General features: G+C 50.5%; 2 protein-coding genes across 3 annotated transcripts; one reads left to right on the top strand and one right to left on the bottom strand.

The window, feature by feature from the left end:
* Positions 1-1583: 1583 nt before the first annotated feature.
* SLC41A1 (solute carrier family 41 member 1) lies at positions 1584-26452 on the bottom strand. 2 transcript variants are annotated; one of them, XM_030936588.1, is made up of 11 exons: positions 26355-26452; positions 22739-23756; positions 13689-13796; positions 12497-12568; positions 11695-11839; positions 11405-11551; positions 10642-10789; positions 9663-9742; positions 8086-8220; positions 7613-7761; positions 1584-4192 (listed from the first exon to the last, which is right to left on the bottom strand). In XM_030936588.1, exons 2-11 carry the CDS (start codon positions 23108-23110, stop codon positions 4007-4009), a joined length of 1542 nt encoding a protein of 513 aa, XP_030792448.1. In that variant the 5' UTR covers positions 23111-23756; positions 26355-26452; the 3' UTR covers positions 1584-4006. The 2 variants fall into 2 exon arrangements, with proteins under 2 accessions (XP_030792448.1, XP_010360785.1); XM_010362483.2 differs by lacking the exon at positions 26355-26452 and adding an exon at positions 25470-25864.
* LOC104661743 (translation initiation factor IF-2) lies at positions 25094-27904 on the top strand. The gene is made up of 3 exons (XM_030934935.1): positions 25094-25220; positions 25575-25825; positions 25985-27904. Exons 1-3 carry the CDS (start codon positions 25094-25096, stop codon positions 26441-26443), a joined length of 837 nt encoding a protein of 278 aa, XP_030790795.1. The 3' UTR covers positions 26444-27904.

The following is a 27904-nucleotide window of genomic DNA, read 5'->3' as shown; positions in this document are numbered from 1 at the left end:
TTTGTCACAAATACGTGCGTCTCATAAGGTTGTGCTATCAACATCCGCGCTCCCAACTCCAGTCATACAGAGCTATTTGCAGTTCCCAAAGGCATCAGGCTCACTTCCTTGCTCAGCTCCTTGTTCCCTCTGCAGGACGGCTCTTTCTCCTATTTTCTGCTAGGCTAACTCCTATTCTTCTCAGCTTCCTCCAAGATGTCCCTGACTCCCAAGACTTGATCAGGTGCCCTTTTCATTGGCCCGCTCCCTTATCCACCCTGAATTTATCCCATGGCCAGCGTACTGACAAGACCTAGTCACTGGCCTTCATCCCTCCCCCACTGTAGCGTTGATTAGGATTTTTGGTTTAGCACATACAGGGCATGGAGCTTAGTGCTTTATGTTTATTATCTCACTGAGGTCTCATAACTATCCTATGAAACAAGTATTAGTACTGATGAGGAAACTGAAGCTCAGAGAGGGTGAATGATTTGCCTAGGGTTATACAAATACGGGCAGAAGAGCTGGGATTTGAACCCAGGCCCATCTGACTCCAAACCCTTTGCAGTCAGTCAATTTTAAGTTTCTAAGGGCTTACAAGGTGCACGGTGAAGGCACACAGGAAATACTCAATAATAGCTGTCATTATTTTGACCCAGATCGTAAGTCTCTGTAGGGAGAGAATCTTAACCCATAAATGCTTGGACCCATAGCACAATCCCCCAACAGAGGCTGAGTTAACACGCTGAGACCAGAATACAACCTCCTTGAGAGCAAGGACCCTGCATCTAGCGTCTCGAGTGTGTCCCCGTGCACCAATTTCTCAATAAATGACTTTTTTTTTTTTTTTTTTTTGAGGTGGAGTTTTGCACTTGTCACCCAGGCTGGAGTGCAATGGCATGATCTCGGCTCACTGCAACCTCCACCTCCTGGGTTCAAGCGATTCTCCTGCCTCAGCCTCCCGAGTAGCTGGGATTACAGGCGCCCACCACCATGCCCAGGTGATTTTTGTATTTTTAGTAGAGATGGGGTTTCACCATGTTGGCCAGGGTGGCTGTGAACTCCTGATCTCAGGTGATCCACCTCTCAGCCTCCCAAAGTGCTGGGATTACAGGCATGAGACACAGTGTCTGGCAATGCTGTGTTTTCTATCACACAATCTCTGCATTTTAGAGATATTTTATTTATTTTTTGAGATGGAGTCTTGCTCTGTCGCCAGGCTGGAGTGCAGTGGCGTGATCTTGGCTCACTGCAACCTCCACCTCCCGGGCTCAAGCGGTTCTCCTGCCTCAGCCTCCTGGGTAGCTGGGACTATAGGTACCTGCCACCATGCTTGGCTAATTTTTGTATTTTTAGTAGAGCCGTGGTTTCATTATGATGGCCAGGACGGTGTGGATCTCTTGAGCTTGTGATCTGCCCGCCTCGGCCTCCCAAAGTACTGGGGTTACAAGTGTGAGCCACTGCACCCGGCTGAGATGTTTCATTTCTTGTCACACTTTGGCCCCTTTCTACTCCTACGTGAGGAGAGGGTAAGGCCTATAGTGGGGCGGAAGACAATAGCTGAAGCTGCTTTTTGATGAGACGTACAGGAAACACCAACCATCTAAATAAACATCCTCTTTATTTTACCAAATATAATTTATCAGTTAAGTTGACATTTGTCAATTCAGTTATAGTAACTATAAATAATTCTCTTAAGACACAGTTCTGTAACTTTTTAAGGATACGAGAGTAAACCAATATTGCTCCTTACAGCCAGGCCAAAAATACATGCAGTTGGTACAATCGGGGAAAATAAATGAATCTTCCATGAAAGTCACCTTCATTTTCTTTCCCTCTCACCCTCCAGTCCTCCTCTGCTCACACACTCAGGGCCTGGGGCATGCCTATCCGTCTGCTTTTTAAGCAAAGGAGGTCACTCCAGAGTCTTCTGGGACTACCTGGCCAAATTCCAGAGATGAGGAAGGGGCGAGTGACTGGGGCAGGGGTGGCTGGAGATCACAGGGACACAGCCTGAGGGGCAGAGGAGCTGGTTTCGGTGCCTGTACAAGAAGAATCTGTGTGCAAGTGTTTTTTGAGGTGGAGGAAAAGACGAAAAAAGTCCAGAGGGAGGAGGAAAAACAAGCCCAGGCTGGTGTTAATGAACTCTGTTGGATACAACTCCAACTAGATAACCTCTAAAATTCCTTCCAATTCTACGGTTCTGTGATTCCAGAAGGAGGCCTGGAGGTCTGGGTAGAAATGGAGGGAGAGAAAATATGGTCTCTGGAGGTCTAGGGCAAGTTCCTGGGATAAAGTGTGGTGTTGGTAGAAACAGGATCATTGCCTAAGCCTTCCCTTGAAGGTGGGCCCTTTAGGCTACAGATGGAAGGTTTCTGTGGAAGTTTCTGAGAGAGAAGTTAGAAAAAGCCTACATCCAAATCCCCAGATCTGTACACGTGTGACTGCAGATGGAGGCTCCAGTTTTCTCCCAATTTTGTGCTAGGCAGAGAAAAGTCGAAACAACCAGTTGATGTCCACCCTGCTAGTTCTAAATCCTCTTTTGGGTGCTTGGTGAGGAGAGGTGGAGGGAAGGGAATGTGAGGAAGCGTCGTTTAGGGAAATAAACACTGGTTGAGCAATGGGGCCGGTGGCTCTAGCTGTGGTCAGCATTGCACAGAGTTGGGGTCTAATAAGGAGAAAGAGGCAGAAGAATCTGGCTTGAAGTAGATGCAAATACTTACAACGAGGAAACTTTCTCTGCCAGATTGAAAGGGGCACATGGCCTTTGTAACCTGGAGAATGAGGTGAGGTTAGAGCTGTGTTTCCCTTACCACTGGCTTGTCAGTGCCTGGTACAGTACCTAACACATAGTAGGCACTCAATAAATACTGCTCAAAGAATGTTTCAGACCATGCTTGCCTGCAGGAGAGCTCATCTTGCAGAGGCTGCATATTTGCTGAATGAGCGAATGAACGATTGGTGAATGTTTGTGGGCAGAAGCCAAGAAAGAGGAAAACTGACCTCTATGGCATGACAGAATGAGTAATTTTAGGAAGTGACAGGGTCCAAGGTGATCAAGTGATTATGTTCTCAGGAGAAACGGCAGCAATGAGACACCCGTGGTTGTTCTCAACCTCCAAACCATTCTCCACGTACCCATGACCTGTCCCTAATCTCAAAACCCAACCTGGAAAGCTCTGGGGAAGGTAGTGCTTAGAGACAATTTGAGATGAAGGTTGAAGAGAGACAAAGAATCAGTCCTCTGGGCCCAGGGAGAATGTGGATTTTGGGGAACCTATAGATAGACATGGGTCAACAGAGAGAAGAGTCCACTGTTCCATTTTTTCCTGAATATGACAATCAACTGGAAATGATCAGAGGGAGGGGTTGTTGATGTTGATCAGGCAAATGAACAAGAGGCATGTGCACACATTGAAAAGTCAGTTCACCTTACTCTTTCTGAGTGGGAGGGCTTAGGTCCAGAGGGCAAGAGAATAGAGCTGGGATCACAGGGGCCTGGAGCAGCTGTCTCCTGTCCAGAGCTTTGAAGTTGGTCCACTTCTACAAAAGTATGTCTGTGTTTGGGAGTGTTACTTATTCTTCTGTCCCTCTGTTCAACCAAAACCAAAAACAAAACAAAACAGATAAAAAGAAAACAAAACCAAAAACCCAGAGCCCACTCACAAAGGGTTTCTCATTAGGGCCAAGACAGGTTGCTAAAGCCAAACCCCATGTCCCCAGATTCCAGACAAAACTCCCTTGCCCCAGTCCACATCACCTGGAGGCACCCACCATGAAATTGCACTTGGTGATTGTCTCAAAAACCTACTTGTACTGCTTATCTCAGGCTGTCTGTCTTTCCTGGATTCTTGCTATACAAACTTGGCTCAATGTATAAAAATTCCCATTGAAAATAATGAGAATTTGGTATCAAAGTGAAGTCCTAGAAAGAGGTGGGAGTGTAGGGTGGAGCAGGGACAGGGGAACAAAAGAAAAATTTCAAATAGAAAGTGCAGAGGGATGGGGAAAAGGTTGAGTGACCAAGCTAGTCCCCGACATCCGTGTCTCGGTCCCCTATGAGCCAGAGGACATGGAAGCTGAGTGCTAGGAGCCCAGTGCCAAGCAGGTCCCCCAGAGCAGTCAAGTATGGGATGGAGAAGTTGTCCGGGTCCAGGCCCCGGCCCCACATCCAGTGCACCATCCAGTCTGCGATGTACAGGAGAATCAGCACCTGGGGAGACAAAAAGGGCCCAGCCTATAGCCATCCCCTCTCTCCAGGGGGAGCCAGAGGCCACTCGATCAGACCCATTTAGTGCCTCACAAGGCTTGGCTGGCCACAGTCTTTACTTTTTATCTTCCTCTCTCCACTCCAGCAACCTCTCTGTGTTCCTCCACCCAACAATTACCACCTTGAGCAGACAACAGGCACAATGAGAGTTCTTTAGAAAGGAAGATGCTGCTACGGCCCAGGGTCACCCACATCAGCGTTATCTTCTGCTCCCAAGTTTACCAAACAAGGAGCTTCCTGACCTAGATCCTATTTGTTGCAGGAACTCAGCCCTCTTGCCTCTAACTCTGGGTCACCTTATTCTGGGGTCACTCCAATTCCTGCCATGTTGGCCTTTCCAGGAGCCTCGCACGGGGCTGGCTGTTGGAGTCAGCTTTTCCTAAAGGGATGCCTTCTCTGGGCAGAGTGGTATAAGGACAGTGTTTGAAGCTGCTGCTGGCAGTTGTCTAAGTAACAGACGATCATCCCAAGCTGGCTTCCTCCTGACCCTTTTCATTCTGTTGTTGTGGCTTTCCATTCCATTTCCTTTCCATTCTTTGGGCTCAAAGAATGCAAGTTTATTTTAACATTAGCCCTAATAAAGGTGAATTGTGAATAAGTCACCTCAATGTTAATATAAAGCAGACAATGCATACCAATTCAAAACAGATTTGACATGATCTGCAGCTTTGATTTGTATCTGTGCTCTTGCTTACCTTCTATTCATACAGATAATTAAGAATGACTCAGACCAGAATCTTGCTAGTGGGCCCAAGACCAGCAGCATCAACAACAGCTGGGCGCTTGTTAGAAATGCAGAATCTCTGGACCTCCTGAGTCAGAGTCCGCATTTAACAAGATTCACACGTGCTTTTAAGTTGGCGATGCCCTTGATCTAGAATACCATGGTGGGGCAGGCCTGAATCTCCTAGAATCTGCACAGTGCCTGACATTTGGGCTCCCTAAATGACTGCATCTGCGTGAGAATGAAAGAGTTTCTGATGGTTAAGCTCCAAAACAGTCAGTCATCTGGGAGGTTTTACCCTTGACTACACTGTGTAAATACTGTGGTATGAAAATTCTGCCCTAAGGGATCCAGATGCGGGAACCACAGCCCTTAAGGGATCCGGAAGCCAGAAGTGATACCTATCTTTAGGCAATCTTGGTTGCTCTCCTGTCCTCTCTCTTTTTTAAAAATTTTAGGCTCTGCCTGAGAGAATCCTGCCCTCTCTCCAAGGAAGCCAGAGGTGACTCTTCACATTCTCGCCTGCCCTGCACACAGCTGTCTTGTGATACCACGGCCTTGGCTCCCCTGCCCTCCGTAACTTCACACCCTTTCCAGCAGCTGCAGAAGGGTCCCAAATAAAGAGCATGGCCAGGAGGCCTTTGGGACGTGCCCTAGGAAGGGAATGGTAGCAGCTGTCCTCACATTCCAGCCTCGCGAGCAGGCCCCAGGACACACGGCTGGGAGGAGGTGGCAAAGGGATCAATAAGAGCCTTTACAGGGGATCAAGTGTCACGCTCTGGCCCTCCACAGATCTAGAGAGGAGAGCAGAGGCAAGAGTGTCTCCCAGGGTATTCATCATGAGTGATGGCACCGAGGCTCATCCTTTCCAATCCAGGCCAAGAGATGAGCTGAAAACCTCCACCACAGACTCTTGGCATATCCACCCCCACCTTCCCACCATGTGCTGCACTGGAACCCAGTAGCAACGGAATGCCACAGCTTGGCTAACTGCTGCAGGGCAACAGCATATGGCTGATTCTCAGCCCCGCCCCTGCCAAGATGTCCAAACACAACCTTTCTAAAGCTGGGGGTGAGGGGGCTGGAGGGACAGGTGTTAATCAATACACTGGCAAAATAAAATTATGGTCTGTGTATCATAGAATATGATGGAGCTGTAAGAAAATCAGGGTGTTGTTCTCTTTATGTACTGATATGCAATGATCTCAAAGATAAACTTAAGTGAAAAATGCAGGGTGCAGACAGTGTGTACAGTATACCACATGTGTGTAAAAAAGAGGGAAATAAGAAAACTATACGTTTACTTTTATAAATACAGAATAGGTTTGAAGGACACACAAGAAAGGGATAATACTGATGGTTTGTGAAGGAGAAAAACAGATGGCTGTGAAGAAGAGGACAGAAAAGAAGACTTTTCACTGAGGTTTCACTATGAACCTTAAAACATTTTTGAACTATGTGACTGTTCAAAAATCGAATTTATAAAAATTTAAAAGGTAATAATAAGGGTGGACCTAGCTGTAAAGGGATAGCATAAGGGAGCCTTGTGGTGATGAAACAGTTTTCTGTGTTTTGGTTATAGTGGTGGCCACACAAATCTCCACTTGTGATAAAAACTGCATAGAACACACACACACACATACACACACACACACGAGTGCATGTGAAACCGGTGCGATCTGAATAAGCACTGTGGATCATATCAATGCTAATTTCCTGATTTTGATACTGTCCTAAAGTTACTCAAAATGTTATTTTCCCATGGAGAGAAACTGGGTAATGGTATATGGGATTTCTGAACCTTTGTTTGAGAACTTCTTACACATCTGTAATGATTTCAAAATAAAAAGCTTTTACAATGTAATAATACAAGAAGGGAGAAAGTGTCATGGTATCATGGAATGGCAATTGTCATGGTATCATGGAATGGCAATTGTCATGGTATCATGGAATGGCAACTGTCACGGTATCATGGAATGGCAACTGTCATGGTATCATGGAATGGCAACTGTCACGGTATCATGGAATGGCAACTGTCACGGTATCATGGAATGGCAACTGTCATGGTATCATGGAATGGCAACTGTCATGGTATCATGGAATGGCAACTGTCATGGTATCATGGAATGGCAACTGTCACGGTATCATGGAATGGCAACTGTCATGGTATCATGGAATGGCAAGGCTAGACAGGATCCGACAGATTATCTAGTACAGTGGTTTTGACAGTTTTTCAAGCTATGGGACCCTTTATGCAAATGAATTTCTCAAAAAAGAGCAGCATGCAAAACAGAGCGACGTGGAACTCTGTGGCCAGTCAGGGTAGCATGCAAATCGCACATGCTCAGCATCCTACAACCACCTGCATGAAAACTACCACCCCCGGTCCATTCCTCTCAATTTACAAAGGTATCGCTGAGGATCAGAGAACTAAAAGAACAGGGTCAAAGTCACACAGCATGTTGGTGACTCTACTGGAACTACCATCTGTTCTCCTGCACCTTTGTCCGGTGTTTATCAGCTGCCCCGACACAGAGAAAGAGGAGGTTGAGTGTCTAAGAGGCCAAGTCTGGCCTCCTCTCCCACTCCTGCAGGGCATCCTGGTTCCTTCCCATGCCCCTGCTCTTGCCACTTTGTACCTGGAGCAGTGCAGCTGTCATATAGAAGATGATGAAGATGAGTGTGAGGGTGGTGTGCCCGCCCTGCATACAGCTGATGGTGTAGAGGAACACCAGGTGTCCTGGGACCACGAGGAGGAAGAGGACCCGGGCTGAGCGAGAATTCACATCTGGAATTGGGGAAAAGGGGGTGTAAAGAGGAGGGGAGGAGAAGACCTGGCCCCAGAAGGTCTTTCAAAGTCAGGAGGGATTGCACCATACCCCAGGGCAACAGACAGATGAGTATCTCTACTTCTCCATCCTGTAGTCTCCAACCCCTAGGGTGCTCTAGGAAAAGACAGCCCTCCTGCCTGGGCTCTGCCCTTCAGAACAGCTGGCACAGCCCAGCAGAGAAGGAGAACCTGTGGATCTGGGCCCCAGCTGTCTCTTAAGTGAAGCTCATCAACAGTAGGCCCACTCCCCCCAGGGCTGGGAGCCTGGGAATCTGCCGTTACCAGGGCTGAAGAAGGTGGTACAAGGACTGGGACAGCGGCGAGGAGCTTGCTCAGAGTTCTCTCCTGGCATTCCATTCATGTGCAGGAAGGTGGAGATGCGGCTGGCCTGCACTGCCACCAGATTGCCCCCAACACCTGCAGAGACAGATACGGGCTTAGACACAGATAGGGGTCAGCGGGAGGAGTGGGAACAAAATGATCTTCTCATTCTTTGTCTTTAATCTATAGAGGCACTGTCCTCTGTCTTAATTTAGGGTCTATATGGGCATCACCCATTCACCAGTCCCCAAAAGAAGAGTAAGACACTAAGAAGGCAGACAAAGATCCCTGCTTCCAGGGCATCTTCCAGCCTCCTTCATCCTCCCCTCTAAGGAGATGCAGCAGTTCCATGTTCCCCTGGCAAAGCTGTGACAGTGCTGGAAAGGATATGTACAGATCTGCAGACTCAAGAGAGCCTGACTTCTCCACCAGTGCAGCATGGGCACCTGCCTTCCTACACAGCTGAGGGGATGAAGCCCTGCCTTGCCTCACCCCCTCTCCAATGCTCTGAGCAGACCCAGGCACCCTATGGTCATATGCTGGCTCTGGTAACCAGTTTCAAGGATCAGGTTTGAGCTCCAAACTCTGGAAACTGGTATCTCTGCCAGGACCTGTGCTGATTTCTCTGTTGCCCTCACATCCCAACCTGGTCCCTGCTCTTCTCGGTCTTGCTCTGAGCTCTGGGAGACTGGTCTCCATGGACTGCATCACCCAGTCTCCCTTGCTGGCTGCTTCCACTGTGTTTGTTCAGTGGGAGGCAACAGCAGGCGACCAGAGGGCAGGTGGAGAGAGAGATCAGGTATTTCTTTCCTAATCCCTCCCTGCTTTTCAGCATTGGCTTCCCCACGTTGGGGGCAAAGACAGAACTTTCACTGGGCTCCTGGAATGCTGTTCCCTCCTTACTATGGTTTGAATATAGTTTGTCCCCATCAAAACTCATGTTGAGGCTTGGTCCCCAAATGTGGTGGTGGGAGGTGGTGCCTTTAAGATTGAATAGGTTATTAAGATGGATTAATGTCTTTCTTGGGAAAGGTATAGTTCCCATGAGAGTGAGTTGTCATAAAGCAAGGTTTGCTTCTCTTGTTTTGCCCATTTTGCACATGCTCAGTTTTCCTTCTGTTTCTCCATTTGGATGTTTGGATGCAGCATGAGGCCCTCACTAGAAGCAGCTGCCCAATCTTGAACTTCCCAGCTTCCAGAACTGGAAGCTAAATAAACCTCTTTTCTTTATAAACTAGCCAGTTTCAAGTATTGTGTTCTAGCAACAGATAATGGACTAAGATACTCCCCTTGACCCTTTAGGACTAGAGGCTTCCCATTGCTGCTAATCTCTGGGTGCCTCAACATCCCTTATCTGTCCTTTTACTCTGCTCCCACCTCTGTAAGCAGTCCCTTCATTAAGGTTTTGAAACATCTGAGCAAGATTCTCTTGTCTACTGGAACCCTGACTGATACAGAAACCAACCCCTTAAGTCCTCTTCTCCTGTCCCTTTCCTTTCCCCAGCCCTGCCCTCCGACAGCTGATGCCCAGACCTCACCATTAATCACAGGCGTGAAGACAGCCATTCCCGCAAAGTTGGGGTCTGAGACAGTCTTGTCCAAGATGAGGCCTCCCACACTATAGAGACATAAAGACAAAATGATGCAAAGACCACTGAAGGGTTCTGCCTTAGTCTCTGGGATGAGAGGTCCAGACCCACCTATCATTGGAGATGAAGGGAAGCACTGTGGCTCTCAGGAGTTCCTCATCGTCCAGTCCTTGCCTCCCTTGACAGGATTAGGTGCTGCTCATAACATTCTGACTGGGCAGTGACTCCAGAACAAGCTGGTGGTACTGGGTCAGGCAACCACCTCCTGTACCTGCCCTCTAAGTTGGCTGGAGGAGCAGCCTGCGGGACTATCTGCCGCTGAGGACCTCTGTTGTTCTGCCCACTCAGCATTTACTTCCCTTTCTGGTGATAGCACTGGGCTCCTCCTCAGGGAACCACCTCTCTCAAGCTCAGTGACTGTGGCTCAGGTGACAATGCCTCAATGATGGCTAGGCTCCAGGTCCATCCAATCAGAGGATCGCAGCCCCGAGGCCACGCTGACTGGTCTGGAGATAATCATGTCACCAGATGAGAAGCAGTGGAACTCTATACTGGGACTTTGTGACATTGGTGGGAGAAAGAATCTCTCTTCCCACTGGAATTGGTAGGAATAAGAAAAGCATAAACCTGGGCTGCAGGCCATGACAGAGAAGAGCAGAGTGGAGAATCACAGAGTACTGGGGCCCTGATCTTAGGTATGTCCCTGAATTCAGCTGTGCCTTTTTGGTTCTCCAGGCCAATACATTCTGCCTTGGAATGAAACCCAGTTCAGATGGTTTCTGTCATTTTCAACAGAAGGACATGTGACTGATACACTAATGAACACATTTCTAGGGTCTGACCCCCACCCCCTCTCTCCAGGGTTTAAAAAGAAGTCTGTGGCAGGGTGGGAGTGGGGTAGGAGTGGATACTCAGGGCTCCAGCCTACCTGCTGATGGCCATGGCAATGATAACAGGCTCCCAGCCTGAGTACAACACCTCCCTCGTGGCTGGGCTTCGTCGGGCCAGCACCACCCAGACAGGCAGCAGGGCCACAAAGAAAGCACATACCAGTGGGTAGATGTATCGCCAGTGATCTGAGAGGGCAGAGGTGAGAGGGAGATAAGCACTGTGGTTCCCTACTCCAAGTTTCTCCCTGGCTCAGTCTGACAATGTCCCAAAGATCAATAGCAAGATTATACTAAATGCCAGTAAACACATGACCCCATTTGATCTTCACTGGTAGCTGAGGAGGTAGGTGGTACCAGCCTTTTTCATTTTATGGATGAGGAAACCAAGGTAGAGAGCTAGCCAGGCACTGAACCAATTAGGGACAGAGACCAGAGGACAGAGACTCTCGGTCTCTTGATTAGATCCCAGAAATCACCATCTCCCACCCGTTTCTTCATTTTGCAAGCAGATCCCAGCCTCTGGTTCCTTTCCTTTACTCTTTCTACCTCATCCCTCCAAGAGAAGTAAGAATATGCATGACCAAACAGGAATATACTTCTGACACTTTTCCCCTGACCCTGATGCCTGCTTGAATTTGAGATCAGTACTTAGCTTCACATCTCTAAGATCAGGAATTATTACAACCTGTGTTCAAACCAAATAGTTTAAGAACACAGAAGAAACGTCTTGCACATTTCCAAACTACCATCTCTCTCAACCCCACCCAGGACTCCACCCGAACCACCCTCTTGGTGGCTCACTCAGTTCCAGGTAGAGTCCCCAGCTGATGCCTGAGAGCAGCGCCAAGGTGATGAGGTCGCCCAGGCTGGCAGCAATGGGTGTGGCCACGTTGTCTGGGTTGATCCCAATCTTGCGAGAGCCGATGATGACCCCAATCATGATCATACCTGGTGAGGAAGTGGGAGGAGGGGCAGGCAGGGTGAGAAGAGATAAAGGAATCTCAACAAACAAAAAGACAGAGTGGAGTGCCAGGTGCAGCCAACACCTCTGGGGTAGCACTCCTTACTCCTCTACACCCTCCCTTCCTTACCCAGTACCAGGGAGGCAATGAAGGCTGTGGCCACGCTGCTAGCACAGAGCAGGAAGGCATGCGGAATACTGAAGTGGCCATCAGGGATCCAGCCAAAGACGACAGCTGCAATGGACGCCAGGAAGCCCACCACCGTGGCCTGCACCTGGGGACAGGAGTGGTAACTTGGAAAGCCCTGAGAGCAGTGGGCTTCCTAAGCTGAGGTCATGAGCATCTGGGCAGACCTCTTCCTGGCTGGCAGTAGCCCCAGGAGGCAGGCTGGACTGCACTGTCCAGTCCTCCCAGGCTGGAAGGATGTCTTTATTTATTTAGGTTCACACCAGACACTAGTGCTGGGCAGTGCACTCTGCAGGAGCCCAGAACATGTTATTGGCTGAAGGAGTGTGCCTCTGGGGATGGGAGTGAGGTTCAATAGAGTCGGAGCCTTCCACCCAGAGTCAAGACCTGGGCCTCAAGGGGGAAGGCTCCCAGTCTGAACCTGTGTGGTCTCATGGGGAGATGGAACAGCAGTGGCACAGGACATCTTGGCACTCCTGAGTCTGCTCATATTGCCAGGATCTGCTGGGACTCAAAGGCACCTGCACCACCAGAAACTGAGAACTGGAATGGGTGATGCTGGGCTCTCCTCATCTTGGGTGTTTTCTTGGGTAACCTAGTTACCTCCTAGAGCTACTCTGGGGGAAGCCAGCTCAGTGGGATACTGGAGATTTACTCAGGAGCCTGCTGGGGCTGACCTAAGCCTTTCAGAGATTCCTGACTAAGGGGAGGCTTAGCCCACCCTCTCTGGTCCCTGCCTTCTTACCTGGATGAGGGCCATGTTCCCAGTGATCATTCGCCAGAGCTCCTTGGGTGTGTCCATGTGTCCGATGTTGGCCTGGGAGAGGGAGGGCAAGGAGCTGGAGCTCCAGGCTGGAAAAGGCCTGAAGTTCCATCCATTAGGCTCCTGCCTAGATCATAAGGCAGTACATGTGGCCTAAGACTCTGAGAACAGGACCTGACAGTCCTGGAAAGGTGAAGCGGGATCAGAGAAACTGAGGTGAGAGGGAAGGAGCTAAAACTGAGCTCCTGCAGCTGGGTGGGGGATGGGAGGGGGGTCCCCTAGGCAGTCGCCTCTCTTCCTCTCAGGACACCAGCTGAGCAGAGGCAAATTCCATTCTTTGCCCTGCTTATCTGGGCAGCCCATTGCTGCATGGGTCAGAACAACCCAGTCCCTGACTCTGAAGCCAGCCTGCTATCCCAAGGAAAGAAAGGTCAGCTGCTGGTGCAGGACTGAGGCTCCAAGAGTATTCGGGAAGGAGAGGGGGGCATGGGCCAGAAGTTGGGTAGGGCAAGTCAGGGTGGGTTAAGTTGGATGCCACTTCTCTCTGTCACCTTCTCAAGACTCTTGGCCGTGCAGGGACATCCCAGGCCCCCTGAGTTTTATCATCTCCCACCTCCAACCCAGGGCCCTGTATCTATTCAGGCCTGGAATGTCATGGCTCAAGACTGCGGGAGGTAGGAGTGACGAGTAGTTCCTCTCTGTCTGTTCCCTTAAAGAAGAGCAAGCTGCCATGGGTAAAGGGAATGGGAGGGCCAGGGGACTGGGGGTGCTGGGAGGGCCTGGCTCTGCTCCTGCCCAGCTGCAAAGCAGGGCTGGAGATCAGAGGAGGCCCCCATCTGTGCGGGTGGAGGAACCAGCATGATGCCTGCCTGTCAAAGCTGCACAAACAGTCACGAGGTGGTTGAGAGGTAGGGGGTGGGGCAGGAGTCCAGGGGTGGCTGGGACATCCAGAAACCAAGCCTGGGAACCACTTTGGGCAGGGAGCCCCTGCCCAGGAGCAGGACACCCAGCCTGGGATCTCCCTACACCTGCCCAGCCAGGCCCTCCCTTCCCACCCCAGTCCCACACTCCAGGCCTGGGTAGTGGAGAAGGGCCCATAGCCCTCTCCCAGTCTCTGGCTCGGTGCTGCCCAGAGTCCTCTCTGTGCCCCGCTCCTCCCAGCCAGGACACTCACTGCAGTGGAAAGCCTTGATGCCAGGGTCATTTCCAGGTTCCCTTTGAGCCCCAGTAGCGCAGGCACTAGGATGAAGACTTCTGTCACCTTCTGGAAGACTTCCCAGTGCTACAAGGTGAAAACAGAACCCAGGAATTTCAGTGCCCCAAAGTGTGGGCATTGAGGTTCAACAGGTAGTCTGAGATCAGGAGTTCGAGAAGGAAATAGAATCAGCAGGGAGTGAGCACGCTAGCCACCTTTCCTCCAAGAACCCTGGAACGAAACCAAGCTCATGGTTCTTCAAACAACACAACCCCCCTTCCTGCTACCCAGAACCAGGAAGATGGAGAGGGTCTCTGCCGGTTGGGAGACTCTCAGTCTGGCACTGCCTCCTCTGTCTGCTTTCCTGGAGGTGGGTGGGGAAGGGTAATGGGGACCCACACAGCTGAGCTGCCCTGGGCTGCCTGACACCCTAGAAATCCTTTGCAATCCCCCCTCAAATTGCAATCCCTGGCCCCTTTGCTTTCAGTCCAGTTTCTCTGTTGTCTCAGCTGTGGAGAGTTGGGCTCCACGGGGCTGGGGCCGAGGCTGGGGAGATTAGAGAGTTTGTTTGGTTTCTATCTCCAACGGCTTTGGGCCTCAGCCACAGCAACTCTCCTTCTGAACAGGCTCTGAATTAAGTTGTGGCCCCCAAACCTCTGAATGCTGGCCTGTAAGAGGCTTTTTATTCCTCTGTGCACTGCCTTACCCCACATACCTTCCTCAGTCTCTCAGTTAGGAGAAGCAAGTGTACTCCTGTAGGAAGCGCCCTGGACTGGGCGTCAGGAGACCTGAGTTCTAGTCCCAAGACCATCAATCCTGGTTCTCCTACCAATGTCTTTGGTTAACATCTATTAAGGACTGATTATGTGCTAGGCTAAGTGATCTCCATGTATTTCTCTTTTAATCATCTTAACAACCCAATAAGGTAGGGGCTATTTTATTCTTATTTTGTGAATGAGGAAACTGAGGTCCAGAGTGTATTCTACTAGTCAGTGCTAAGAAGATTGCAGGAGCCGGGACTGGCTATTTGAAAGCTACCTTACTTGCAACTGAAACTGAGGACTTGCAAAAAAGGTTAGGATTGTGTCTCCCTTCCTGGCCCTAACCGGGTAGGTGGTTTCCTTTATTTGTTTTAAGAATGGAAAGCCTCCAGGTTTGGAGAGGGAGGAGGAGGCAGGCCAGGCGGATATATATGGGTTGGTCTGGGTATCATGGCTGGGAGGCCAAGGACTATGTTGGGCAAGGGCACTGGACTGAGAGCCTTGGGTCTCCGACAGGAGTCAGCAGGGACGGGCCTCCTGCTTATCTCCCCAATATGCCTCCTCACGTAGACCAGCTGGACACCTTAGACAAGTTACAAGGGCCTCAAGCTCTTGAAAAATGTTCAATTCAGGGACCAGTCAGATGGTCTCTCAAGGCATTTCCAACACCCACACTCTGTCGTGAAAGATGAGCAGTGGCCAGGTGCGGTGGCTCACGCCTGTAATCCCAGCACTTTGGGAGGCCGAGGCGGGCAGATCACCTGAGGCCAGGAGTTCGAGACTAGCCTGACCAACATGGAGAAACCCCGTTTCTACTAAAAATATAAAATTAGCTGGGCGTGGTGGCACATGCCTGTAGTCCCAGCTACTTGGGAGGCTGAGACAGGAGAATTGCTTGAACCCAAGAGGTGGAGGTTGCAGTGAGCCAAGATTGCACCACTGCACTCCAGCCTGGGCAACAAGAGTGAAACTCTATCTCAAAAATAAAATAAAATAAAATAAAATAAAATAAAATAAAATAAAATAAAATAAAATAAATAAAGATGAGCAATACTGTAGATTAGCAAGAGATCACCTCATGCCCATTAGGAATGGTTACTATTTAAAAACCCAGAAAATAATCAGTGTTAGCAATATGTAGAGATTGGGCTGGGCGTAGTGGCTCATGCCTGTAATCCCAGCACCTTGGGAGGCCAAGGCGAGTGGATCACTTGAGGTCAGGAGTTGGAGACCAGCCTGGCAAACATGGTGAAACCCTGTTTCTACTAAAAATACAAAAATTAGCCGAGAGTGGTGCGCACACCTATAATCCCAGCTACTGGAAAGGCTGAGGCAGGAGAATCGCTTGAACCTGGGAGGCAGAGGTTGCAGTGAGCCGAGACTGCCACTGCACTCCAGCCTGGGTGACAGAGCAAGACTCTGTCTCAAGAGAAAAAAAAAGCACGTGGAGATTGGAACCCTTGTGCACTCTTGGTGGGACTATAAAATGGTGCAACTGCTATGAAAAACAATATGGTGGTTCCTCAAAAAATTAAAAATAAAACTACCACATGATTCAGCAATCCTACTTCTGGATATTTATCCAAAAGAATAGAAAGCAAGGTCTTGAAGATATACTAGTGTGCCCATGTTCATTGTAGCACTATATGCAATATATGCAATAACCAAGAGGTGGAAGCAACCCAAATGTCCATCAGGGAATGAACAGATAAACAAAATATGCAAAGTGTGGTACATACATACCATGGAATATTTCTCAGCCTTGAAAAGGAAGGAAATCCTGTCATATGCCATAACATGGATGAACCTTGAGGACATTACTCTAGTCATAAAAAACACTGTATGATTCCACTTATCTGAGGTATCCAAAGTAGTCAACTTCTTTTTTTTTGAGACACAGTCTCACTCTGTGGCCCAGGCTGGAGTGCAATGGCGCAATCATGGCTTCAGGCTCCAGCCATCCTCCCATCTCAGTCTCTTGGGTAGCTGGGACTACAGGTATGCACCACCACACCTGGTTAATTTTTATATTTTTTGTAGAGACAGGGGTTTCACTATATTGCCCAGGCTGGTCTCGAACTCCTCGGCTCAAAGGATCCTCTCTCCTAGACCTCCAAAGTGTCGGGACTACAGGTATGAGGCACCGTGCCCAGCCTAAGTAGTCAAATTCATAGAGGCAGAAAGAAGAATGGTGGAAACAAGGGGCTGGGGTAGCAGGGAAAAGAGTGAGTGTTTAATAGGTACAGAGCTTCAGCTGGGGAAAATGAGAAGTTCTGGAGATCTGTTGTACGAGGTGAATATACTTAGTACTATTGAACAGCACACTTAAAAAGGGTTAAGACGGTAAATTTTATGTTACATATTTTTTACCACAATAACCAAAAAGCAAGGCTATCAGAGGGGGTGGGGCTAGGGCTTGAGACCAGGAGAGGCTGGGTACTGGGTGGCCCTATAAGGCAAGAACCTCTCTTTTCTTGTCAGAGCTCTCTCTGTGTGGATGGGGTGGGAGGCCTCACAAGACCCTGGGGAAGGGCTCATTTCAATGGGGCTGGAGCATACGCTTGCCTGCGCTCCTGGTCTGGCCAAGACCTGGGACTCTTCTTAGGGAAGCCCCACCATAAGGACTAACAATGGGGAGGAGACAGCCCCCCATCTCAACAACAGTTACTGGGCTTCCAGGCAGTCACAGGATGAGCCAGCCCCCTCCAAACACTGAAGGGAGGTAAATCCCTTCCCACCCTCAGACCCCCCAGAGTGAAGGCAGCCCCAGTGAGCCCCATCTGCCTTGGAGCAACTTGGGGACTGTTACTCTTGAACACGGCTGGTACATACCACTGAGGCTCCAGCTCCCTGCAGTCCGGCCTTGCTCTGCTTTGCCTCCTGCTTCCTCCCAAACCAGCTCCAGAGAGGGGAAAAATCCCCCTCTTCTCCCCTTCCTTGTGGGCTTTCAAAGCTCCTCTCAGAGCACAGCCTCAGATCTCATCTTCACTCCAAAACACCGGCTCCACCCTGCTGCCAAGCTGCCAGCTCCATGAAAATCTCACTTCTGCAGGTAGGTATATTTTTTAATGTATATGTACTCGTAGAAAGAAAAAACCCAGAAGACGACTCCACATGTATGCAAGCAATGTTTTCTGAGCTGTTTGTAACTAATATTGCTTGCTTTTATTATTATTTAACAAAAAAATGTATAAAGCTCAGCTAAGTTCCTCTGGTTGCTACCATAAGCACCCCCAAATCTCTCCACCTCCCAGCACAACGCACCCTTTCCTTATAGCTACAGGAGGACCTACAAAGTATGGAGTTTTAGGAGCATGGGATGAGAGACAGACAGGCAAGGAGAGGGAGCAGTCACAGTAAGAGCCCCTGTGCACAAGTCTTCCCGACTCTTACAGAATATAGCCTGGAACCTCACACTACCTGACCCTGGGCCAGCAAAGCCCCGAGTTGGCACTTGGGTCAGAGAAGCCAATTCCTACACACATACTTTCTTCACCCACAAACCCTCTCAAAGCTGCAGCTCAGGCAGAAAGCCTCTGACACATGGGCACGCATAGGACCCTGGGAAGAGATGTTGGAGGCTGGAGATGTGGAAGCAGCCCAGGAATCAGGGTGGCCCTGAGGTTAGGAGTAGGCAGGATGTGGCAGGGGCAGACAGTAAGCAGCTCTTCTTCCTCCTTTGGCCAAATTCAGCCCCATCCTGTTCATCCAGGCTGGGAGTATCTGCCCCTGAAGTCACACCCGTCCACCAAGCAGCCACCCACGCCTTCCTGCTCTGACGGGGATGAAAAAGGGCACGTTCCGGGAAGTGCTGCCCTGCTTGGGGGTGAGGGGAACATCTAAATTTTAACTGCTTCCCAGAAATGCAGCCCCTCATCTCTTTCATTCTCTAACCTTGGGGCAAGGGGCTCATGGATACCTGGTATTCTGGAGGTGAGGGAAGAGACTGCTTCCCCCATAGCCAAAACGAATCCTGAGGCACAGCAATCCCAAGTCTCGATCCTCGGTGGTCCTGCCAGTACCTCTTCCTTGCCCTTCCAATGCGCTTCTTCCATCCCTCACCTACTCCAAGCTCATACACTGACCCCGAACTGCCTTCAAGGGTTCTGGCCTGAACCACCTCAGGAGGGTAGCAGCAGGGAAGAAAGTCAGAGCCAGGAATCAAGACATTAAGAAGACTTAAATTCCCAGATACAAGCTTTAGGCTCCAGGCTGTGGGAGAATTGGCTCCTGTGGGAGAAGCTGGGCTGGAGCTGATCTTTTAGAGTAAGGACTGGGTCAGATGAGATTGCAGTAACCCTAGGCTTCACCTGTCTGAGGCTTTTCCAAGAGGCATCCTCTAGGTGTCCAGGAAAGGGCTTTAGGGCAACACCTGGATATATGGTGCAGTACAAAGCAGGAGCAAAGCAAATGCGTCCCTGACAGCAGGCAGGGGACAGAGATGGGAAAAGCAGAAGGGGTGGTCAAGTGAAGCAGATATGAGTGTCCCGCCTAGGGATGAGCAGGCCAGGCCCAGGAGGAATACTTCCTTCCCACTCTACTTCCCCAAGGCCACGCTTGCCATCCACTTTCATTGCTGTAGACTCTGTATACACAGCAGGGTCTGCTTTGTTCGAGATCCTTAGCAGGTGAGTAGTGAGCTAAAATAAGGACCCATCTTAATCGAGCTGGGAATTAAAGTGCAGATGGGCACACTACTTCCTGCCACCCCAACCCTCACAAAGGCTGACAGATAAAGGGAGTGAGACATCCGGAGCAGCCTAGGACCAAACTGGGCAGATGGGCACAAGGCTCCTGCAGTGAGGAGGCTCCCATATCCCAACCCCCTTCAGAAGCCAACACCAGGCCCCACCCTGCTTCCCTTCCAGATGCTGCAGGAACTTTCAGCCATGGTTGGGAAGTTAGAGCAGATGGACATCCATTTATTCTTTTCCTACTTTGGGCCAGCATCAGCCCCTTATTTCACTGCAGATGCTGCTGTGCACATTTACCAGAGGGCAGATAAGAGGAGGCAGAAATGAGCCTTCTAGGAAGAGAGTGGGTTTTCTTTTTCTTTTAAATTAAAATTACAATTTAATTTTTTTTTGCATCGCGTTGGTGAAAAAGAAAGCAAGTTTTCTATAGCAGCAAGGAAAGATGGGGGCCCTGGACCAAGGAGACATCTGAACCATGGCCAACACGGACTCCTGCTCAGTTGCTCCAAGACACTGGGGACACTCCATAGCCAGCTTCTCCAGATGGCCCCAGGGTCTTGGGGCACTTTCAGACTCTGTCTTACTGAAGGCCATCTTAGCTTATGAAGGGGTAATATAGGTGTGAATCCTTAGAAACCATCCTGCTCTTCCTGAATCTGAGATTGTCAGTCCTGCTTCATTCCCGTGGATGTGGAATAAGAATCTCTCTGTGGTCCCATGTCTTGGTCCCTCTGCACTCACCCCCTCCTGCCATCTCACTGTTGCCATCTGCAGGGCCTGCTCCAGCCAGAGCTGTAGCAGGAAGACTGGGGGAGGAGGACATGGACAAACCTGCCATTGTCATCCACACCAAGTGGACCCTAGCTTGGGGTGAGCCGAGGTGCCACACTGACAGCAGCTCCAAAGGTTCCCTACCTAGGCCTCTCAATGTCTCCAGCTCATGGGCCTGGAGTGGGGGTGGGGCAACACATCAGAAGCTTTGGAATCTAAGTGTGTGGGATGGGTAGGGGTGGGGTGTGTATGTGGGGGTCCCTCCCTACCCCATCTAAGAACTTGTATTCTTGCTCACTTCAGAAGATAACTAATTAATCCAGATTCTAGTCCACCTAGTTCCTCAAGAAAAGACAAAGAAAATAGGCTCCTCCTAGAGTCTTTTTTTTTTTTTTTTGAGACAGAGTTTGGCTCTGTCGCTGAGGCTGGAGTGCAGTGATACGATCATAGCTCATTGCAACTTCAAACTTCTGGGCTCAAGTGATCACTCCTACCTCAGCCTGTCAAAGTGCTGGAATTATAAGAGAATGTCAACATGTCTGACTATTTTTTTTTTTTTTTTTGGGGTGGAGATAAGGTCTCACTTTGTTGCCCAGGCTGGTCTTGAACTCCTGGCTTCAAGTGATCCTCCGGCCTCAGCCTCCAAAAGTGCTGGAATTATAAGCATAAGCCACCATGCCCAGCCAGAGTTTTTTTTTTTTTTTTTTGAGTGGAGTCTTGCTCTGTCATCCAGGCTGGAGTGCAGTGGCGTGATCTTGGCTCACTGCAGCCTCCACGTCTTGGGCTCAAACGATTCTCTTGCCTCAGCTTCCGAGTAGCTGGGACTACAGGTGCCCGCCACCGTGCCCAGCTAATTTTTTGTATTTTTAGTAGAGATGGGGTTTCACCATATTGGCCAGGCTGGTCTCAAACTCCTGACCTCAGGCGATCCGTCTGCCTTGGCCTCCCGAAGTGCTGGGATTACAGGCATGAGCCACTGCACTTGGCCCCTTCTCCAAGTTTTTAACCAACTGGTGAACCATGGCCATGGTGAAGGCCACAGGGGTTAGTGGTGTGGGCTCTAGGGTCAGATGACCAGGGACAAGTTACCTAATCCCTCTAAGCTACAGGTTCCCTACCTACAAAATGGAGATGATTATGGATCCTACCTCATGGGCCTTCAGAAGAGCCCCCCAAATGCTTCCCCACTACCATTATTATTATCCAGAAAATAAGACAACCCTCTTCAGTTCACCTCTGGATGCTGGTTCTGCACCCCTTTGTAGGTATCCAACCAGAATGCAAAAACTTCAAGAATGAGAACTGAGGCCACAGGAAAGGAATAGAAGAGGTGGAGGAAAATGTTACCCTAGTCTCTTTCTCCTCCTCCTACTGTCCCAGTCACTGCCCTAGGGGGAGGAGCAGCCACTAGGGGGAGGAACCCAAAGCTCCAGCCTGGCTTCCCAACCTCCATGTAGGAATAATCTTCAAGGTAACAGGTTTGGGGAAAGGGGAGGCAGTGCAAGGCACTTCGGCATGACTTAAACATCATTCTCATGAGCAATCAAAGGTTCAGGGTTCCCCTGAAGGGCTCAAGTCAAAGTACTCTATGTGCACACACTATCAAGAACCAACCATCTTCAGTCTCCCGGGACACAGGCATGGCGAGACCTACCAGCAGGACTCTATATCACTGTGGTCTGTAGGGTTGGCTTGGCACAGGGAAGGTGACGCTAAGCTTCGTGTACTTCTGGGAGATATCATAGTCAGGGAACACTGGGGGTCCCAAAAAGCAAAAGCCAGATCTCCTCCTGCCTCAGTATTAATATTTCTCTGAGTACCTAGGACAGAGGCCAGCATTCAGCAGGAATTTGATACACATTGCTGAATTACTTAGATAAACCCAGCACCTTCAAAAAGTTTGGTGTGCCACACTGTGCCTAAAAGACTTTCATCTAAAAACAAAACTTTATCTCTTGGACCTGGAGGTTCTTTATAAGTCCTGACTCACAATAAATTAACATAGCACGTCTCTGGCTCTTAGCTTCCAGGTCCCTCCGACTCTCACCCTTCATTCTACCCAATGTCCTCAGAAAGAACCCTCTTTGCCCAGGGCAGGTTCAGAATGACAGGTGAGGAGCAAAGAGGAGAGACAGTTCTGCCCAGGCCTAGTTACATTTTGTCCCCATTTACAGCAGATAATTAGTGCTTTTGGGTCTTGTTACACCAAATCTCCAAATCATGCATCAGACAGCAAGTGTCCACCCCCACCCCCCCAAGGGGATTATGCCAAGGTTACAGGAAGATAAGCAGCGCAAAATGCCTTCAAGAGCCTTCCCACTTAATTTGAGACCCTCTTGGCAGCTGAACAAATTCCTGCCCAGTAGGGGGATGGAGGAGAGGCTTGAAACTGAGCTTTCTATTATGGGTATCCTTGAAACCACAAATGCAGGGGAGAAAAGGCATAAAGAGGAGACCCTTGTAAATGTCTCCTACTGAGCTGGGCTCGGCAGGAATGCTTGGGAGAGATGGCAAGCAACGACCCTGTTCCATCTGTCCTCTCCCAAGTCTGAGCTCTGGAGCCAATTCTGTTTCTATTTAGCAATACTGCCCTGACTGCCTCCCCGGGGCTACTCGGCTTCCTTGAGGCTTCTGTAGGAAGGAACTAGACCAAGAAGAAACCAAGGACATGATCCAAAGGGAAACAGTATTCTAGGAAGCAGCAGCTACTTCTGACAGGGAGGTAGAGAGGAAGTTCCAAGTTTCCCAGCAGGCAAAGGTGGCCCTGGGCTCACAGTCAAGAGCTGCCCTACTCAGGTCCTACCTGCACAATGTCCAACACCATGCCAGCAGCCACGGTCCCAAAGCCTGCCAGAAGGAATGGAAACAGCACTTGCAGCCCGATGGAAAAGGAGGTCTCCTTGAGCGGGGAGGGTGGCGCAGGGCCACGGTCTGTGCTGACGTCGTCACTTTCGTTGCTCTGGCTCCCGTTCTCCAGCAGGGCGTCCTCCTCCCGAACCCCCTTGGCGTTGGCCCGAGACTCAATCACCACCTCTACCCCAGCCCCATCAGGCCCCAGGAACTCTGAGGTCCCAGCCAAGGGCTCTCTCCCTGGGCCATCTGAAGAGCAGGGAGAGGCAGAAGGGCCAGTCCCGTTCAGTTGGTGGACGTCCTTCGGCTCTGGCTTAGAGGACATGACAGGCAGGGAGGAGGGGAAGGGAGAACTTTCCTCTCTTCTTTTTGCTTTCTCTCTCCTTCTCTAACTTGGGAAAGAACTTAGTCTTGGGGTGAACCCAGGCTTGGGCGCCGCGGGACCTCTTCCCACGGCTCTCCACTCCTACCAGGCACTGCAAAAACTGATCCACCAACAGGCAGCCCCATCAAGCACTGAAGCCGCAAGCTGGGCAGAAACAAGAAACTCCTCACCAGACAGCCACTAGGGGTGCAGATGCCTGACTCCAACCCACCAGCTCTGTGCTTGAAGAAAATGTATCTGTTCTCTTATCTTCTTTGGTTCTCAGCGGCAGGCTCCTCGGAGTAGGGGGCATCCAGAGTAGAAGAGCTCAACCAAAGTCTGGGGTGGTCTCTGAAATGGCCCCTCCTCCTTGAAAAGCAGCTTGAGTTCAAATCTTTCAGAACACAGTGCCGGCCTGGGGCTGTGGCTTCTTCCCACTGCTTTGGCTGGGCTCTGTCAGCTTCCCACAGCTCCTCAGGCTCTGCTGGTCCCAGTGCAGCGTCTGCTGTCTTTCCCTTCTCTTCCAGAAACTTCCTCTCTTCCTGGGAAGAGCTAATACCTCTTCAAATCCCTGGTCCTTAAAGTCACGAGAATCAGTGTGGAACACCTTATATGGGAAGGAGAAAGAAAAGAAAAAGAACATTACCTTATAGCAAAGGACAGCTCCTATTGGGAGAATTTCTCCCCAAGGCAGTTAGGAGTTCGTCATATAGTTAAAGAGTTTGCTATTTGCCTCCCTTTTTCCGCAAAAATTACTTAGTCCTGCACTGCTCCATCTGGAGGCTCAGCAGGAGTTATCCCTGCCATCCTCCCCACTAGCAACCCTCCTGGGGAATCACCACCATGGTCACCAGCAACGAGATATGACCAGCCTGGGATTGGGAAGATGCCATGCAGGTGCCCTCTGCATTGTTTCCTCAGCAACTGGGGGTGGGTAGGTATGTCCTCAGCAAGACCCCTTCTTGAATGCCCCTCCATTATTTAAGTGGGGTTCAGTTACAAATTCAGTCACAAACTCCCTGCCACACAGCCACCCCTGTATGAAGTGACCGCTTATCATCATAAGACAGCAACAGAAAGACAGTCACACAGGGCAAAGAAACAGGGAGGAACTGATTGCTGCGTGAAGTCCCCCAGACCCCAGAACGCTCTAGCTTCTGAGAAAACAAAACAAAGCTAGGAGGACTCCCTGGGCAGTGGGGCAAGCCTGCCAGACCAAGGCCAAGAGCCAGAGGCCTACCCACTCCTGCCCTTGAGAGTCAACAGTGTTACAAAGAGCTCAGACAGCTGACTCGGATCCAGGCCTCTGTCTCTCCCCCTCTCCCCCTGCTCTTGGCCCTGTGAGCTTGTCAGATAGGACAACGGAGTTATCTCAGTTAGAAGGGACAGAGCATAAAATGATTGCTTATTATCCACGCATTTCAGTTAATTAGGCTCCTCCTGTTCCCCAGGGTTACTGAGAGTTGGATATAGTGGAATTCTTAGAAACAAAAACAAAAAAACAAAAGTAGCAATAAAAAAAACCCCAAACAAAAACCAAAGCACCGTAAGCCAATATGCACTTGCTCCAAATGCATCTCTTTAGCTGTAATGGCTCCACTTCTCTTTGCCTAAAGGAATCCCCAGGCTTCCTAATTCCTCATGGACTCTCATCCTATTCCATTTCACCAGAAGAACTCTTATTAGTAAAAAATAAATTTAAAGAGAGTTCCACCAGGTTAAGAGGAACAGGTCCTTAAGTATTCCAAACACACATAATTAGTCAACTTCAGTTTAGGAAAGGCGGTATCAAACCCCAGGAACTGGCCCAGGAGAACTGTTTCCTCTATCAATTCAGTCACCCACCAGGGCTCCCTTTTTCAATCTCCTTAAACACAGTACTGTGGTTCTTTCAAACTCCCTCACCAGAGATCCAGGAGGAAACCTCTGAGTCCTAGGGCCCCTATGCCAGAAAAGTTTCTGAGTCCGCTAAAAGCTGACACCCCGCCTCCCTCTTGTGTTCCTGGCAGGCCACTGAACCTGAGAGGGGGCTCGCAGGAGGGGAAGCCAGTCCTCCCTCACCACTCCCCCAGTAAAGAGACTTCAGACCGGCCTAAGGCCCTGGGACGAAAGAAGCAAAAGTGAACCAGGACGCCCTATCCCCTCCTCCCAGGCGGGGACAAAAAAGACCCATTTTAGTATCCCCAACCCCGAGGAGGGAGAGAAAGTAACTGGGTGGCCTCCTCGGTCTCTCCACCACTCAGATTCAGCAAATGCGCTGCGCGCCAGGACTCCCGCCCTCCACCACCCCCTCCTCGCCCCAGGACCCTACAGGACTGACCTGCCCCTCGCTTGGGAGGAAGGGGGGCGCCTGGCGAGTGGCAACGGGGCCCGTGGTCTCGGGGGGTGCAGGGTACACCCTCTTCTCATCACTCCTCCTCGGCAGTCCTCCTTGGCCCCCGGCGTGCCCCCCCTACACCCCCAGCCAAGGCGAGCGTCCAGCCGCGACACCCGGCTGGCTACATTTCGCTTCTGCGTTACAGCGAGGCCGCCGCTCCGCTTCCACGCGTGGGAGGTGACCGGGGAGGGCAGGATATACCGCTTCAGGCCCGGCGGGGGGGGCACCCGGACTGGGGACCGGGGGGCCGAGCTCACTCGCCCCCAATCGCTTCTTGCCCGCGGACTTGGGCCCAACTGGTTGGCTGCCGGTGGCAAACGTGATCTGGGGCAGACTGGGTGGCAACCCCCCTCCATCAAAAATAGATTCTCGGATGGACAACAGCAGCAGCCAATCAGGGACTGGGGAGGGGGCGGGATCACCCTCGGCCCGGCCCCTTTCCTTCGCTTGGTGCCCAGGAGGCGGGGCGCCGGGGAAACGCAGTACGAGTAGTGACGGGAACTGGGAGCCGGCTCTACGCGCCTGGAGCGCGCGGGTCCCAGCGCCCATCGGCCCGGGGTCCGGGGGACCCGCTGCCCGAGCTCACTGCGTGGTGCTATCGCCCCCGGGTCCGCTGCGCCGCGCCGGAGCCCCAGCGGCCTTTGAGAGGCGTGTGCGACAGTGCGCGTCCTCTCCTGCAGCTGGATGTTTCCTTGGAGCCTCTGGGCTTCGGGAAGACCGGCAAACGTCCCTGTGGAGCCAGCCAGCCAGCCACCTCTGACCCCGGGCTCAAGCAGCCATCCGCGTGCTCCCTCCTCCCGCTCGGTACCCGGACAGAACAGTCCCTACCTTGCTCTTGGACACAGCTCCTCTCCCGCCAGCTCGTCATTCAGCTGCCTCCAGATTCCGCGTTCCTTGAGCAAATGGCTCACCCCTGACGAATCCGGCCTTAAAAAAGTCCCAGCCTTGAAAGGGGTGGAGACTGGTGGGCGGGAGGGAAAGGAGGTCAGACTCACGGCTGGGGTCGCACACGCAACACCTGAGGTAGGAGCGGAGGGGAGCCTCACTTCCTCTGACCCACTGAGCCTGGTGGCAGCGTGCGGAGAGATGTCTCCATCCCGCGCTAAATGAAATCCAACTTTCCCTGACGCACCTTGTGGGATCAAAGAGGGGTGTTCCCATGCTCACCTTTCGCCACTTCCTCCCTGGGGTATCTCCACCTCTCCAACACAAACTCAATGCCAGTTCTCTTTGGGATGTTTTTGTGCAGGGGGTGTGACCTCCCCCATAAAGGAACTCCCACCCGCAAGTTTTCCCCTCTTGTCAGTGGAACCTGTGACCAACGGTTCCTTCCTGTCCTTTTCCTCCCTGAAAGTGGCCCGGGGGCATTCGAACATGGCTCTAGACCCCTGAATAGGGTTTGGAACAAAGATGTGCCTGGGGAGAGGAGAACGCAGTGCTGTGTATGAAACTTTGGGCACGTGCACACAAGAGCGCACACAGCAACCTGAACAGGTCATTCCTTTTGATAAGGATGACAAATACACATACCAAACCCTGTTCCCCTCACCCACCCCAAACCAGTACCCCCTGGATGATTCCGGATCAGCTCTGGAGTATTTGCATCAAGGGCCTGCAGACTCACAGGACCTACTAGAGCAAAATATCAGTGTCTCAGACCCCAGTTTTGGCCTCAAATACTGGGTTTCTCTGCCTGGAGAAGTAGCTGCTAGTCTGGGAAATGCTGGGCCTTGTCCAGAAAGATGAGGTTTGTGAATACGGGGTGTGGGGCTGGATGGGGAATTAAGGCTGATATATCTGGAGAAACTTAAGTTGGGCTGGAGGCAACTTCTGCCCTGTTTCATTCAACAGTTCCCTCCCCTCCACTACCCCATTTAATCTTGCCACAGCTCAGCTACCGGTGTATAAATCCTTGATCTCTCTCCTGTTTCCTTTCTACCTTCCATGTTTTTACTTACTTGAAAACAATTTCCCTCTCCTGTGTGTATTTTTTTTTTTAATTGAAATATACCAGGCATTTAGGAAAGGAACACGAAACCTAAGTGTACAGGTCAACAGATGATGACACAGTGAACATCCCCCTATGACCACCATCCAGATCTAGAATGAGATCATTCTTGGCATCCCAGATACCCTCCTTCTATCTGCTCCTGGTGACTATGCCACACCTCTTCTCAAAAGTAACGCTTACTAACACTACAGGTTGGTTTTGCTTCTGAACTTTATATAAATGGAACCATTCAGTAGGTCTTATTTTGTGTCTGACTTCTCTCACTAAATACTACGTTTGTGAAACTCATCAAAAACATTGTGGTAGCAGTAGCTTATTTGTTTTCATTGCCGTGCGGTGTGCCATTAAATAAATATACCACAATTTA

The sequence above is a fragment of the Rhinopithecus roxellana genome, chromosome 8, assembly GCF_007565055.1.
Source record: "Rhinopithecus roxellana isolate Shanxi Qingling chromosome 8, ASM756505v1, whole genome shotgun sequence".
Taxonomy (NCBI): domain Eukaryota; kingdom Metazoa; phylum Chordata; class Mammalia; order Primates; family Cercopithecidae; genus Rhinopithecus; species Rhinopithecus roxellana.
The sequence above is the reverse complement of the archived record's forward strand: the minus strand, read 5'-3'. Positions and strand labels throughout refer to the sequence as shown.